This window comes from Triturus cristatus, chromosome 1_2 (genome assembly GCF_964204655.1).
Source record: "Triturus cristatus chromosome 1_2, aTriCri1.1, whole genome shotgun sequence".
NCBI classification, from domain to species: Eukaryota; Metazoa; Chordata; class Amphibia; order Caudata; family Salamandridae; genus Triturus; species Triturus cristatus.
Genome location: NC_140580.1, coordinates 53,359,973 through 53,376,967, shown reverse-complemented (window position 1 = coordinate 53,376,967; position 16,995 = coordinate 53,359,973). Strand labels below are relative to the sequence as shown.

Sequence of the window (16,995 nt, the reverse complement as noted above, 5' to 3'; positions counted from 1 at the left end):
TTGTCGACTGTAATACGTACCTTCACGGGGAAACACAAAGGAAAAGATGAGAAGCGTGAACGGACAACAGGGATGGCACACCTAACAAAGGGCAGCAAACCACACCGGGATATCAATAAAAACAGATAATGGTACAGGAACATGAGGTAAGTACAAAATTAGGATTGAAAAAAAACCTGAAAAAGAATTAAACAGTTATGTAAATGAAAAGGAATAAAAAGGCAGTGTAACCTGTTACAATAAAAGCAAATACAATTTAAACCTTACAGAAGAATCAATAAAGTCAGGTTTGGGGAGGAGAACCATCAATCTCCATCGAAGAAGGAGAAGGAGAATGAGAGCGAATGAATTTTCTAAGATCTGCAGGGTCCTTGAATGTAGCCGTTTTGTTCAAAAAGGTGACTTTAAAAGGCACGGATGAAATAAGCCATAGCAAGCCCCCAAGGAGCGAAAAGCGGGACGGAGATCCAAAAATTCCTTTCGACGCTTGGCGGTAGCTGAAAAAACGCCTTGAGAAATAAATAATTTTGTGCCCTGCCAATTTAGTTGCTTCTTGGATTTAGCCGCATTCAGAACCTGTAGAAGATATGTGAATTGTAGAAACAAGAAGATTACACCATGAAGTTTAGATGGAGCGGATGAAGAGGACAAGCGTGGACCAAGTCTGAGCGCTCTTTGAATATTTAATTTGGTTGAAGTAGGAAGGCCTAAGAGCTGTGGGAGAAATGCAGTGAAGAACGTAACCGGTTCGTCTCCCTCAAGGCCTTCAGGAAGACCATACAAGCGAATGTTGTTGCGACGATTTCTATTTTCAAGATCTTCAGCCGATTTCCTTAGCTACAGGTTCCCTTTCCAATGAAGAGATTCTGGAGGCTGAGTCCTATACATCGCTAATTTGTTGTTCCACCACCAAAAGGTGGGAATCAATGGATGACCATTTGTCGATTAAGATCTGCAGGCGAGAGTTTGTTTCTTCTACAAATGGTCTTGAAGTGCGAATTTCCTCCAGGACCATTACCAGAGAGACCAGAAATACAGATTTTGGAGGAAAAGGAGGATCAAGTTTGATTCTCTTGATGGTGGTCGAGGGCGGTTGTGATTTGGACGCCATAATCGACACAGCTGTAGGGCGAGAATGAGCCGTTTGTGGTAGTTTCTCAGAAGGCTGAGAGGAATTATAGGAGAGCGCAGAGAAGCAGGGCACGACAATGATTCGCTGGATTTAAAAATTTTGGACCAGTGCAATAGCTTTTTGCTCCTACCCATATGAAGAGTAACCTGGAATCAAGAAAGTAGGCTTGTCCAATAGCGCAGCAATGTTCCAATAAAGACACTCCACAGAAGAAAGATATTTGTAGTGAGTATGTGGGTCTTTCAACATAGAAATGAGCATTAGCCAAGGATGTTGCGATATGATAAACAAAAAAGGATATAAATTGGCAGTTCCAGGGGAAGTATGTCAAAATTGTGAGGAGACTATTGAAAGAATAAAATTCAAAATGGCGGCCGCTAAAAATCAGAAAGAGTCACCTGAACAAAATATGCTTTATTCCTGAAGCATGACAGATAATAAAGGTAGCCTCGTGTGGAGGAGGGAATCCGATTCAAGAAGATGCCCCCATTATGCAGAAAATGGCAAAATTACCACTGTAATGACAGCCACAATATCCGCTGCGGCACGGAGTTTCAAGGGCAGGCCTCCATCATGGGTCGCGGTGCGCACGACTCCCCTGGTAAGTGCTTTTTTAAAAATTATTTTATTGCCACCCATTTTTTGCCTGCAGTACCCTAAATACATGCCAGCTGCCACTGCTCAGTGGTATAGCTGTGCATAATGGAACCACTCTGATTTTTCTAATCCAAAACTTTGTTTGCACTGAAGGAAGGATTTGTATTTGGGCATCAAAACATATAGGAAATCTTTCTGCATCTTTTTTTTCTCCAGTGATTGATGGGGCCAGTCTGTATTGCTGGGCTGCAAGTAGTGTGAACATGTATTGGTGAAAATGGGCATTAATCTCACCCTCTCTGCTGCTTATCCAATCTTGCTAGGGTCATGGACACTGGCATCAGTTTATGGATCTCTCCTTCTTGTGAAGGCAAATTACATCCTAAAGCAGTCTTGTATAATCTTATGATCTATAATAACCAAGACTATGTCATTCTCCACCCTTGATCATTCTGCTATCATCCTAAATTGGGCTGCTGCACAGTACAGACTAAAATGCACAACCTCCCCTATGCAATGCTTATTGCAGTAGGATCAATGAGACTCTGGCCCTCCCCCACACAAACTTTCTAATTATCATGTCAAATTTATGAAAGAAAATGTTATCTAGCATTATGGAAAGTGCCTTAAACAAGTTAAATATTCTTGAGAGAATATTTATTTTAAATGGGTTAATTCGCCCAGACCAGGATAAGAAACTGGAGGGGCAATTTACTAAGGTCTCCCCTGATTTCTTCGAGTAGGAGAAGGAAGTTGGCTCCAAACAACTGTTGTAATTTTGGTATGGTTTTAACAGCCCCTAGATACTTTATGGGGCCTATTCCCAAACCATGTTTTTCAGTACATTTAGTGGTAATGCAGTGGTATTACTAAAGTACTATAAAATGTTATTCACAAAAATACAAGTGTAAATAGCCTTGCCCCCTATCCTTTCTATGGGTAGAATCTCACACAGGTAAGTTTACTATTCAGTAGTAAACATGGGAAGGACAAGGAGGGATGCCTGAAAATAAAAACTGCATATCTACTACTAATTGGGAAGGGGCTCGAAATGAGTCAGACGGGTTTTAGCAAGGGTTAGAGAGGGGTTTAGGAAGGGACATGCAACCACACACAAAAAAGTAAGCCAGTTGCTATTCACAAACTGCACTTCTAAAGTTACTATTTCCAAAAAAGACCCAAAACTGTAGTAAATTACTCCAGCCCAGAGCTGGAGTAATTCCAGCGCCATACCTGGCAAACCCGTGGTAATGCACCATCCTCCTATTTAAAATAATGGTGAGAGATTCCTATAATAAAACCTAATTCAAATTAATGTTGAATTAAATTATTTGAAATAGTTAAAATATAATTAAATGTAATTTATTGTTAAAAATATTTCAAAATAAACATATTTATTATTTAGTTATAAAATGTGTGAACAACCTGTTTTGAATATATACACTAATGTAACATTAACATATATTAAAATATAATTAAATTACTTTTAGTTAATTTCAAACATTCCTTTTATTAAATAATAATTAATAATATACATATGCTTTTTACTTTCAATGGGAATGTATCTTTTAATTTAAACTTCAGAAATATATTTTTTATTAACGTAATACATTTAAATGGATTAAAGATTTAATTTAGTTAATAGTGCTGTAGCATTTATTTTTATTTTGTTCTACATTTAAAAGAAACATATAAAATAAATGCACATAAATGGTTTTAAAAAAATATATTTTTTATTTGTCAACACAAGGGAGAAACAAAAATAGACCGTATCATCATAATCACAACATAAACATCTCTGAGAAGTAGTTACAATATAATTAATTAAGTGTAAAGAAGTAGACATAAAAAACCAAGTAAGTATAATATATTATTAATTAAAATTTTAGAAGAATGATCCCCATATTATATTAAATTTACACATAGAACGATCTCCCTTTGATTTAGCTAGCGCTTGTTCCATATCGTATATTTGTCTGACTAATGTCCACAAATCCATTACCGTAGGAGATTTTGGTGAGATCCAGACCCGGGCTATTGTCAATCTTGCAGAGACCGGCAAGATAGTTAATAGATCTTCAATATTAGATCCCAAATTCCTTCTACCGATCATTATTTCCAAAGTCGTTAAAGGTACTTCAATCCCCAATTTTTGAGACAAAATTTGAGCAACCTTCTGCCAGAATATAGAGAGTTCTGGACATGTGACAAACATGTGTTTTATGTCCGCCAGATACAGATCACATCTTGGACATTTTTTTGTCCTATCACTGGCCTGATTGTTAGATGACCATTTTGCTATCCGATCCGGCATATAATATAATAAACATATTGTATGATACTGTTGCAGTCGCAAATTGGGAGAATGTACAACTTTAGTTATTGTGCTAAGAGCATGTGATATATTGTTAGCCGAGACCAGTGTACCCATAACTTTACTCCAGCGATCAGCTATTGTCAGACAATCATCCGTTTTGTGAGTGCAGAGACTTTTATACCCTCTGCTGATCAAAGATCGTTCATTTGTAGTGTGTAGACAGTTCCATATGTCGGAATCGGATGTGTTTATCAAATTTAAGTGCCTTATAAAATAATCGCGAATCTGCAGATATTTATACTGCATATTGTCTGGTAGTCTATAGAGTATCTGCATTTTTCCAAAGGAAATAAAGCCGTTATAATCGTAGAGATCACCTAAGCATTCTACCCCATAACTGGCCCAGTGTTTACCCAAAGGATCGTGGAATATCTCTGGCAGACCTGGGTTGTACCAGAGGGGAAATTTATCATGTAAGAGTGACACGTTACATTTGAGTGAGATAGCACGCCATATGGATATACTATCTCGAGCGGTCTTGAATTTGACCCTTTTGTAGTAGTTTGGATCATTAGTTCTAAATAGAAACAAATTACTCTCTTCACCCAACATAAATTTATGAAAAAAAGTACTACTCTCAGGATTAATAAAGCTGCGGAGACGGACGAAAAAAGCTGACCAGAAATAAATTTTAAAATCAGGAAAATCAAGACCGCCTTGGCTGAAAGGAAGTTTTAGCAGATTTATTGCTCTTCGTGCTTTCTTGTAGCCCCATATGAAGCTACTTAAGATCCCCTCTAGCCGCTTAAAGAAGGAATTAGTCACCCACAATGAGATAGACCTATACAGATAGAGAAACTTAGGCAAGATCTTCATTTTTATAATATTTATACGCCCAATAATACCTATAGGTAGCTTGTGCCAATTCTTAAGTGATTTGGCTGTCCCTTTCAGCAGTGTTTCATAGTTTAAAGGAACTATCCTATCTATCTGTGCTGCCACCCTAACTCTCAAATACGTAGTAGCTGAACAGACCCCCTGTATTGGGATTGGAGATTTATGATTTAGGAGGACTTGGGTTTTATTGATGTTTAGTTTATACCCTGAAATCGCCCCAAACTCCCCTGCTTCTTTTGTTATCGCTTGCAGTGCACCCCCGGGATCCGTTGAGAACACTGCGATGTCGTCTGCGTATGCATTGACTTCAAGGGAATTTTCCCCTAGCATAAGAGGGCAAATTAGCCGCTGGTTTTGCAAGGCTGAGATAAAGGGCTCTATATAAAGAGCAAATAAGAGGGGTAATAAGGGACACCCTTGACGGGTACCCCGAAGAATCGTAAAAATGGAGGTCTGCAGTCTAGCATACATTATTTTAGCGCAAGGTTTGTCATATAAAGCTTGTATCCATACCCTAAATTGTCCTTTGACACCAAAAGCTGTTAATGTGGCCCACAAAAAGTCCCACCCCACTCGGTCAAACGCTTTTTCAGCATCTAACATAATCATGCCAAGTGGGGTTGACCCTACATTTGCCACATCGAAAGCAGTAACAGCCATGTTTACATGTGCGGTGGCATCCCTCCCTTGAATAAAGCCATGTTGGTGAAACGACACCAAGCTAGGCAGTACTGGAGCCAGGTGATTTGCAAGAATCTTTGCAGAAATGTTTGCGTCTGCATTAATGAGTGATATTGGTCAATACGACCTACACTCATCCGCCGGTTTATTTTTTTTAAGAAAAAAGACAATTTGCGTCACATTCCATGACTCAGGAACCCTGCCCTCTATTCCATTAGATCCTATGACCTGACTAAATGGTAGCAGCAAGTCATCTATAAAGATCTTATAAAATTCTAGAGGTATGGTGTCTTCTCCTGATGCTTTGCCTGTTGGTAGAGCGCTATTTGCCAATTTTATTTCTTCTATTGTTATATCTCTTGTCAGAGAGTGAGATACTTCATCCTCCATACTTATCAGAGATCTATCTTGTATGTATTTATGTATATCCTCGCGTTTTGGCTGAATCTCTGGAGTATATAACTCTTGATAGTAGGCCCCAAATTTTTCCATTATCTGATGAGGGCACTTGTATAGTTTATTATTAGACCCCTTGATCGTCTTTATAGCAGTCTTTGCCCTTTCATCTGCTACCTTAAATGCAAGAATCTTGCTTATTTTTTCACCACACTCATATTGAGATAGTCGATACTGATTAAGTTTCATTATACTTCTCTCCCTAAATGTCCTCTTCAACTCTGATCTGAGGTCGACTAGGGTATGGCTCAGTTCTTTTGCATTTTGAAGACCTCTAAGGACTGCCTCTACATGTTGATTTTCTATTGTACGTATAGCTGTGCTAATTGCTTCTGTTGCCTTTTTCCGTTCCTTATTTTGCCTCCAAATGTATTGTTGGGTGAATCCCCTAATGGTTGCCTTGCATGTATTCCACACCACTACAGGGGAGGCTGACACAATATTTATTTTGAAAAATTCCTTAAGATGCTACCTAGTCTGAGCCACAAAGTCTTCCTCTAATAATAAATACCCAGGGAAAGAAAAAGATCTAGGACTTTTATTTTCAAGGGAGATCTTAAACGAAAGAAAAATGGGATTGTGGTCGGAGGTGACCCTCGGACAGATTTCCATAGTACTAGACCATAGAACTTTATTTGACACCCAAGCCATGTTGATTCTAGGATGGAGCTTATGAGGAGCTGAGTAATACGTGTAGCTCGCTAAATTAGGGTATAAAGTCCTCCAGACATCCTTGATTGCATGTAACCGACCCAGCTCCCCAATCGCAGCCCGAGTCTTCTGCATCCTTTGAAAAGCCCCTCTCCTTGTGGTGTCTATCCCATAGTCCATGATACAATTGAAGTCTCCGATCACCAACAGTTCCCCCTCCCAATTTAGTAATTCCATGGCCACAGCATCTATTATAGTGGGATTGTCTAAATTGGGTCCGTACACTGAACAGAGAACATACTTTTTACCCTCTATCTCCAACTGTGCAATAACCCATCTGCCCCCCTTAACAGACATTGTCTTACCCATTTCTGCTCTAAATCGTTTATTCTTCAAAATAGCTACCCCACGAATGGAGGCATTTTGTGCCGAGCTCACTACCACTTCAAATCCAAGTTGTCTTAGGAGACCTCGATCCTTATAAGAGATGTGTGTTTCTGAAAGCATAACTATCTGGGGATTGTAAATTTGTAATTCTTCAGCAACTAATTGTCTCTTGATCTTACTATTTAAACCTGCCACATTCCAAGCTAAACATCTGATCCCACCCATCTCGAAGATAATTCCCTGCTGCCTTTTCTGTTATTTAGTTCAATGGACTTAAGTCTAGTTCCTTTCATACTAGCGATTTTGTTTTTTCCCTTTCTCCATAGCATTGTGTTGACCTTTTCTTTTTTTACCCACCTCCCGTGCCCCCATCTCCTACCCCCTTAACCCTTAACCCACCCCCCCGCATCTTGAAGGAGGAATCATCTCCTTCTTACTGCTGCCGGTGATATGGCAGCTAACTGGAACGCAGACCCCACAGTGACTGATGAGATAAACCAACCCCCAATAATAATTGCCAAAGAGAAGAAAGACAAGTGCTGCGTAGAAAGAAAGTTAATAAGCATATTTCTCCGTCTAGTATAGCACAACTAAGAATAAGAGAAAGAGAGAGATGAAGTTAGAAATAGGGAGAAGGAGACAACAAGAGAACCAGCTTTGTTCTCCCTGTCCAACTATTAGTCATTCCATGAAGACTACAGATTTCATCTTTGCTTTATGCAACCCCATCTTTCTGCCATTTATGTAGTATTTCCATTGCTTCTGCTTTGGAAGAAAAAGAAAATGTTTGACCGCCCCTCATAATCTTCAGGGGAGCAGGCTCCTGCAAGAATGCTTGTGCCCCCGTAGCCTTTAAAGGGTCGATTAGCTGTCTCAGCTGCCATCTCCTGTCCATAGTTGCCTTACAAAAGTCTGAGCAAAAAAGAAATAGAAAAGAATTCCACAGCGACTGGTGTTCTTGGGCCCACTTTTAGAGAGACTGCTTGTCGCAATAAGAAATTTCCAAAATAAATCAAAAAAGGTCTTGGATAATGATTATCTTTCCGGCGTTGTACCAGCTGGAGTCTATGGGCCCTCTGAATCTGGCAGGCCCCTGAATCTGGCAAAATGCACTTAAATGTTAAACATAAAACTATTTTCACTCATTGTTTTCAAGTTGAACAAACTTTTTTTTACTTTTCCCTATACTTTAGCTTAGGGAGACTCTACAGACATGATGGAGATCTCTCTATGGCAGAGTTCTTCAAACTTTTAATCTGAGTTCCCTAAGCAAAATGTTTTGAAATTAGGTCCCTCACCATAACTTTTTTGCAAGGATTGGGGGTGTGAGAAGGGCATGCTGAGTGCAGACGGTTGGGCTTATGAGATCACTTGAGAAATTTTTCTATAGTTCATAATCCACCTGTAAAACAGCAAATACATTCAAGAAAAACAGTAATAGACCCAAAAATACTGCTGATTAAAATTGGGGTGTAGTGAGCTCCTCAGACTTTTGGGTCCCAACATAACTTCACCTGCTGCACTAATTGTCCGGGATCGTCTGGGACACAGTCAGAGACTTGGTCAAAAGACTGGAGACTGGTGAGAAAATGAAGCAGAAAAAGGAGTACAACACTGCCCAGGATCACACAGGAAGTCAGAGGAGAAAAGTGATCCAAAGGGGAAGCCTGCACGAAGGAACAAGATGGCTAATACTCAGAAAGGACAGGCACTCATGACGCAGTTCTTCATTCAGAATCACTACACCGAGGACGGATGTGCAAGACATATATATAAAACAACATTAACAATAAAGGGAATGTGGGGTAAAGCACTCAGGAGCGGTAAGACTGAAGCTCAGTAAGTTCCTCGTCCACAATTGCTGTTACAGATACTGACTGCAAATACCCACATATAGGACATGCATGCAAATTCAGGGTCTGTGGAGCTGATACCTATGGTGATGTTATAAAAGTAACTCAAGGACAATACTCACAGTGAACAAGAAACACGACCTAGGTTGTCCGCTGTGCCCAAGGATCCTGGCGTTCAAACAGGAACACACAAGGCAGTAACAGCAAGGGGGTAGTACTAAACACAAGCACAATAGACAAGGAGATAGCAAGGAGAAGTGCAAAACAGGAAAGGAAGGGAATCACAGGGCAAGTAACAATCGTACAAGGTAATTGAAGCAAGACAGCAGGAATTGAAAGACAGTGAACTAGGAACTGCAACCAAGGATTTTCGAAGTAAAGCAGGGACTTGAAAAGGATATACAGAAGGTGAGGTTACAAGGGTATACCAAAATAGTATTGAATCAGGAGTCAAGAAAGCAAAATAGCACAGAAAGCTCAAAAGTCAAGGTAGCAATGCAGGCAGTGCTAGTTCAGGATCAAGGAAAACTGCTGCAGCTCAAGAATAAGGAATAACTAAAGCTCAGGAAACACTGGAAACAAGGGTCAGTCTCAGCAGTACACAGCTATAATGACCCACCTTGGCCTGAAGAGAGCTGGGGCTTAAAAAAGCTCATAGAAATCACATGCATCAGGTGTGAGCAGGCTAGCAGCAGCCAGACACAGGTGAGCTGAATTCCTCCACCCATCCTTGGTCTGCAGGGGTAGAGACGAAGAAGTGAGCAGGGAATTCTAGGTAATGGAGTTTCCGTCATGAGCAGGTTGGCTTCCACAAAGCCCGGCATGGATTGGGAATGGATGGCATTTTCCAAGTAGCATCCAAATGGCTGGAAGTCAGTATGTACATCAAGAGGAGGGTCTGGAAGCTTATTAGAACACTGGAGAGTCCCACAGTTTAGCCCACTGGTGGTGGACACGAGAACGCAGGGAGCGAGTCGTGACACTATTGATAACTGTGGTCCTGCCTTTTTCTTTCCTTTGCCATCATGCCTGACCATCAGTCCACTCTTGAAATGGGCTCTCTTTCAGTTTCTGAAAAGAAAAGGAACTCCCAGAGGTTGTCTCCCTTTTTGGACCTGAGGCTAGAAAGTAAAAGAAGCACCGTGCCCTTTTTTAAAGTAAAACAGTCATAATTCTAATGCAGCAAGCCTCTTAAACTCCTTGGCCCTGGTTTACCAATGGTAGCTATCCGCTTGTAAAGCAGGCTGTCTTCTCTGGCCTTTGTTAACAACATGGGCTAACACCTAGCCAAAGTCCCTTCTTTGCCTTCTCTCTGAGGCCTAAACTAAACTAAACTCTCTGCCATCTCTCTGAGATCTGCTTCATTTCTATCACTCTCTGGATATTGGTCCGAGGCCCAAGACAACACTGGTACACAGCAACTGTGCACGGGGCCCAAATGTAAGCAAGGACTTGGGTTTAGTTGGCTCCTCATACCATTGCACCCTGGTAGGAATGCAACTGCAGAATCAATAATACAGACAGCCCTGCTAATCAGGTTGTATTCTCTGCCCACTCCACTGAGCCATCACTCCTATGCCTAATGCCTAAAGCAGACTGTCTGCCCCTATGTGGGAAAAACATCAGCAAGGGTATCCAGCAGCAAGGGTAACCTAGGCTCTAACGCTAGCAAGGAAGATGAGCCCCCACTCTGCCTTTTCACAGTAAGACACCATAATTGGGGAGCAGTGGCCACTAATACCCCTGCCCCCACGATCTTCTGCACAAATGTGAACCTTTAAAAAACAATAATACAAGTCCCCAGAATTCCCTAGGGGAATCTTCGTTAGGAAGCTGTCTCTACCTATTTGTAGTCAAAGAAATGAGCCCCTCGCATAGCTCTCCCTCTTCTGGGTCACCTGTCTGACTCTATCCATGTATCTTACTCTTTTTTTCCTTTTCTTGGGCAAATACTCTAAAGCCCTAAGAGTCTGGAGGATAAGGGCTCCGCGCCTGACTGCAACCCTGGTGGCCTCCTCCTTGAAACCCCCAGGCTCACCTTTCACAAAAACAAAAACAACTGCCCCTGAAAGGTTAATGCTGACCTTGAGGTGTCCCTGCCTGAGAGTGAAAGAGTGTGGGCGAGCGGGGGTGGGGGATATTTTGAGGGGGTGAGGGACAGAAATCTAAAAATTAAACTCGCCTTCTCACCTGGCTTTAATTGATGGAGTCTCTTAAAGCTTCATGGTGACAAAGCTTTATTCTTTTTGAGAGGTAATGAAAGGGTGTTTCACTATGAGTTTTGCAGTGAAACCTTTTAATGGACACAAATGTTTGCACTAGGTACAGTCTCATTTGCCACTGTGCCAACTAGGATTCAGTTCTCTGACTCTAAGGTCACACACACAGATATCTGCAGTGAATGCACTAACCAGGTGAGGTTCCATAACATAAAAGAGTACATTTCTTACCAATTACTTCAACTTACATTTATTTTTTTCATTTAAACCGTGCATTTTTAATATGCAGTTATTTGAATGTGGAAAAACAACAAAATACTTAACAGAATATTTTGTTTTTTTAGCTACATCTTTGACCTCTCCATCACATTCGCCTACCCTGTCCCATGCACTCAGGATTAAATATTGCACACTTTTCTATGCATTTCAAGAGCTGCGTGTAAATCAAGACAGTCTGGACACAAGCCAAATAACCACTGTTGCCCTTCCATTCCATTTCATTTACAAGTACTTGCAAAGGAATGTGTACCTGACTTCCCCTTCCACCCCTCCTGGGAATGCATCTACAAACCCTCAAAGGGATGCACCCAACAGTTTGAAGTTCTCTGCGCTATGGTAAAGTAAAGGATTTTTCTTAGAGGTTCAATGAACTTTAAAATAAATCAGTAAAAATATTTTATATTAGATATTAATGTAAATACATTTCCACCAGTGTATAATGCAAAACGGATATGTGCTGCTTCAGTGCTTTGATGGCACCTCAAACATCTCAGCTCATAGGGGAGCATGGACAGTGACGATTGCTTGCTCTCAGACTTAACCCAAATTGGTTAGTTATCTTTGATAGTTTGGTTACCTATGCTGAGCTGAAATGTCAACTGTATCCAGGTGGCATATGTTGTTGTTGTTGTACTACTTTATTCGACATAGACAAAATGTCATAAAAGTTCAGCACAGTGTGTATAAAAAACAGTTTAAAAACAACCATACTACAACAAGCGACTTCAGTTCATACAAAGTTAAAAAGGATAAAAAATGTCATATATGCACATATTATATTCACGTGTCCTCTGCCATTAATAATGTAAACAGAATAGGTTGCAAGTTCAAGGAGGTGGATGGTATACTTATAAATGGTGCACCTTGAGCAGCCTACGTCTTAACCTCCAGGCATATGAGTATTTGCTTTCTGGTCCACAATAGCAGTAGAAACGTTGGCATTTGCTCAAAACCTTTATCAACCATTTGCTTATTTCTAAGTGGACAATGATATTATTTCAAACAACTGCATTTCTGTATAATTCAGGTTCTTGAACAATTTCTACTAACCACTGCACCATGCACTTTGCAGTGATAACTTCATGTATAGTAGCACAGGCGAGTTTATGTTTAAATACAAAATGAAAAACTTTCTTGTCTTCTGTGTCTCCATAAAATGAAATGTAGTGAAGTTGCTTTGATTCTTATACCATTCCAAAAAATCTGATGGATATTTACATAATCTCACATACTGATGTATGGATTAATTGATATGGGTACAAAATGGGGAACAACCTTTACAACGCAACTTTTACAACGCACTACCTTTACAACGCACTTTTTACAACGCATAATCCATTACAACGCATGACATTACAACGCATGACACTACAACGCATTTTTAAAAACTACCTTTACAATGCATTCCATTACAACGCATACTACCATTACAACGCATACCATTACAACGCATAATATTACACTACACTATCCAACACTTACCCTACTGTTGCACCCCCTGGAGTTAGAATAGTAATTTTTACCCCTATACTATCCAACACTTACCCTACTGATGCACCCCCTGGAGTTAGAATAGTAATTTTTACCCCTATACTATCCAACACTTACCCTACTGTTGCACCCCCTGGAGTTAGAATAGTAATTTTTACCCCTATACTATCCAACACTTACCATACTGATGCACCCCCTGGAGTTAGAATAGTAATTTTTACCCCTATACTATCCAACACTTACCTTACTGTTGCACCCCCTGGAGTTAGAATAGTAATTTTTACCCCTATACTATCCAACACTTACCCTACTGTTGCACCCCCTGGAGTTAGAATAGTAATTTTTACCCCTATACTATCCAACACTTACCCTACTGTTGCACCCCCTGGAGTTAGAATAGTAATTTTTACCCCTATACTATCCAACACTTACCCTACTGTTGCACCCCCTGGAGTTAGAATAGTAATTTTTACCCCTATACTATCCAACACTTACCCTACTGTTGCACCCCCTGGAGTTAGAATAGTAATTTTTACCCCTATACTATCCAACACTTACCCCACTGTTGCACCCCCTGGAGTTAGAATAGTAATTTTTACCCCTATACTATCCAACACTTACCCTACTGTTGCACCCCCTGGAGTTAGAAAAGTAACTTTTACCCCTATACTATCTAATACTTACCTTAAATGTAATTTAATATTATGCATTGTAATGGTATGCGTTGTAAAGGTAGTATGCGTTGTAATGGAAATGCGTTGTAAAGGTATTTTTTTTAAATGCGTTGTAGTGTCATGCGTTGTAATGTCATGCGTTGTAATGGATTATGCGTTGTAAAAAATGCGTTGTAAGTGCATGCGCTGTAAAAGTGTGCGTTGTAACGTCATACATCCGTACAAAATATTCTAATAACTGAGGAAGAAAATTGAGTAAAGAAAATCTTACTTTTGTCAAGAATATTCTCCCGTAGAGCTTGCTTAACATTTTTGTTTCTTAAACTGAATATGAATGGATTAAGTGCAGGTGTCACAAAAATGGTAAGGACGCTTACAATCTTGTTATACTCTACTGAAGATCCTCGGATTGGTCTGACATATATGAAGATCACGCTGCCATAGCCAAGACTGACTGTGGTGAGATGGGCAGCACAGGTAGAGAAAGCCTTCCGGCGCCCACCAGCTGAGGGCATCCGGAGGATCGTTATGATGATGTAAACATACGAAACTATTGTCATGATTAATGAACCCAAAATGACCAGGGTGAATGTAATGAAATCAACTAATTTAAGAAGCTTTGCATCTACACATGAAAGTTTGATCAGTGCCACTGCATCACAAAAGAAATGGTTTATTTTGTTGGATCCACAGAATACCAGCCAGAATTTCAAAACAGTAGGCAGAAGTGTGGCCAGAAAAGATCCAGCCCAACTAAAAATGAGCAGAGAGATACAGGTTCTCCAACTCATGATGGTCAAATAACGCAGCGGAATACAGATTGCCACATACCGGTCTAAAGACATCGCCGCCAGTAAAAGGAATTCAACAGTCCCCAGTAAAAAGTAAAAGTAGCACTGAGTGAGGCAGCCAGCAAATGAGATGGTCTCATCCTGAGACACAAGGTTAGCTATTACTTTTGGAACCACCACAGTTGTCACCATAATCTCCAAGAATGAAAAATTTGCAAGGAAAAAATACATTGGATTATGAAGGCGATAATCCATGATGATCAGGGCTATTATGAGAAGATTACCTATCCATATCAGAAGATATATCTGCAAAAATAGCAGCAGCAATAACATCTCCACTTTGCGGAGTGTGGGAAGTCCCACCAGAAGGAAATGTGTCACTATAGTCTGATTGTACCTTTCCATGCTTAACTTCATGCTCATCTGCAAAGAAAGGAAATGATGGGCAGTAATTAGTGTGCTATAGGAACGCTAAATACAATGAAGAACAGATAAACCAGAACCTACTCTTTACACTTCAACAGAAGCAAAATAATGTATAGTTAGTGAAAGCAAGAAATTGAATACCCACAAATAGGCTCAGAGGAGGTCCGTGAAGTCCCAAAAAGCGGAGGCATGTAGAATGGAATAATCCTGCAGTCTGCCAGTGTATACCCATTATTTTTACACATACTTGGCCTGCAGCAGAGTTCATTTTATTTTCATCAGATTGGAGGATAGAATTCTGGTACAACTGCCAAAAAAGGTCAGTATATTTGCAGCAGACGTAACACAGGTTTGGAGGTTTCATTTGTCAGCTGCAGAGTAAGGAGTGTAACATGCAGGTCACAGGATTTTATTCTAGTAGAAAAGTTTTGAAAAAAAGAAGGTGGAGAAGCATAGAAGCAAAACAGTTGTTTCAATGAAGTTGTATTATTCAAATTGATGTCAACAGAGGGGTGAAGGGTGTATTTGCAAGCATCAAAGGCTATCAAAGCAGTTAGAGGGGTGGAGGAGCATCAGATCAGACAATGAAAGTGTCCCTAAGACTATAAAATTACTTGCCCAAGCCCAGCTTTGGGCAACATAGAAAACAAGCATTTGCAATGCAAATAGGTCTCGCATTTGTGAGTTGGAGCTATTGACATTGTAAATGGCAATGAATTTTACCTACACGTTTTATTTTTGGAGTGAATGTATGTAGTGTGTAAAATCACTTGGAAAGGTTCTGTACTTCGTAATAAATATATTGAAAAAGACGCAAAGTGTGAATTGTGTCAACAATTGCTTGGCACGTACCTCATGGGTGAAGTGTCGCCACACATGCACACTGTGGTGCTTCACTAATGCGAAATTCATTAATAAAGGTAGTGCTTACAGACTAACCAACGCGATCGGGAATCCGAATCCCAGCATCTCTTTCATTTTCTAGACTATTTGACTCACTCTCCTGCATCTTGGTTATCCCCCAAACACTGGGAGGCAATGAAGTTTGCCAAGGGGGCGGGGGCAGGGTGGCTTCGGGGGTACATGAAAATGTATTAATTGCCTAGTTGTCAAAGGTCGCCCGGTGCTATTAGTTAAAAGTGTGCAGATTTCATTGAGATATTAAGAGTACTTTACTCGCATCTATGAGAAAATCGACATTAACGAAACAAAATGCCAGTTTTCACAGTGTTTTAGACAGTACTGGTTGCTTAGTTTCATTGCATTAATTTTTGTATTTACTCTTTTACACAGCATCCAAAGTAGGTTACCTAACCCCAAAAGCCCAAGTTGTTAAATGACCCATAGAAGGGGGTGTTTTACAGTTGAGCAAATGTGTCCAAATGTAATTTTGGTAGTGCCATGGAATGATCAGCCAATGAGGTACTTGATGAGCAGGTATTTAACTGCACGTTCAAAACGTATGGTATTGTGGCTGTTGTTTGTTTGTACACAACCACCTCTCTGAATGTGTTTATTAACACAGAGCTTCACCTACCAGACAGTGCTCACAGAGGGGCGACTGAAGCACAGAACAAAATGTATTCATTTATCCTGAGTGTGAAGGCACCCGGAAGGCTTAGGTGCCCGCCCAGAGAGTCTGGGGATCCCAGCGCTTCTACAGACTCTGCCGTGCTCCTCTGCACCAGCAGGGCACAGCTCAGAATCTGCCGCTTCTGCTAAGAATAGGTAAGGGGGATGAGGTTGGGGCATGCGGGAGATACTGGCAGATTTCCAGGTTATTGAAAGTGATGATTCTGATGTGAGGCAATGGAGACTGACTTTGTCTGTTTGTCTGCACCAGTCTATTTCTCTACCATCTACCGGGCTCACTGTCATGTATCCATTAATCTCTCTTTGTAAGAGGTGCGCGAGCCAATATATTTATTAACAAGTATAGCCTGCCGTAGACAAGCCAAGCGTATACGAGCCAGTAGGCGAGCCCTAAAAATGATCGGCATGTTAATCATACAATAAACTTGATGTAAATGTGCGATAATGTCTCTTCAGAATTCAAAAAAGTGCATTTCTTTAGCGCGTCAGTACACAAGATTATAGCACTGAATTGAGAGGAAGTTAATAAAAGTGCTCGTTTTAAGCATGAG

General features: G+C 40.4%; 1 protein-coding gene across 1 annotated transcript in view; it reads right to left on the bottom strand.

Annotated features, from left to right (window-relative positions):
• Positions 1 to 14,830, bottom strand: part of LOC146866755 (olfactory receptor 6M1-like) — a 37,946-nt gene extending 23,116 nt beyond the window's left edge. The window contains exons 1-2 of the mRNA XM_085617232.1: positions 13,906 to 14,830; positions 887 to 1,122 (exon numbers count right to left, since the gene is read on the bottom strand). Of these exons, the coding sequence (XP_085473358.1) occupies positions 887 to 1,122; positions 13,906 to 14,830 (1,161 nt within the window). The remainder of the gene's footprint in view (positions 1 to 886; positions 1,123 to 13,905) is intronic.
• Positions 14,831 to 16,995: the final 2,165 nt, after the last annotated feature.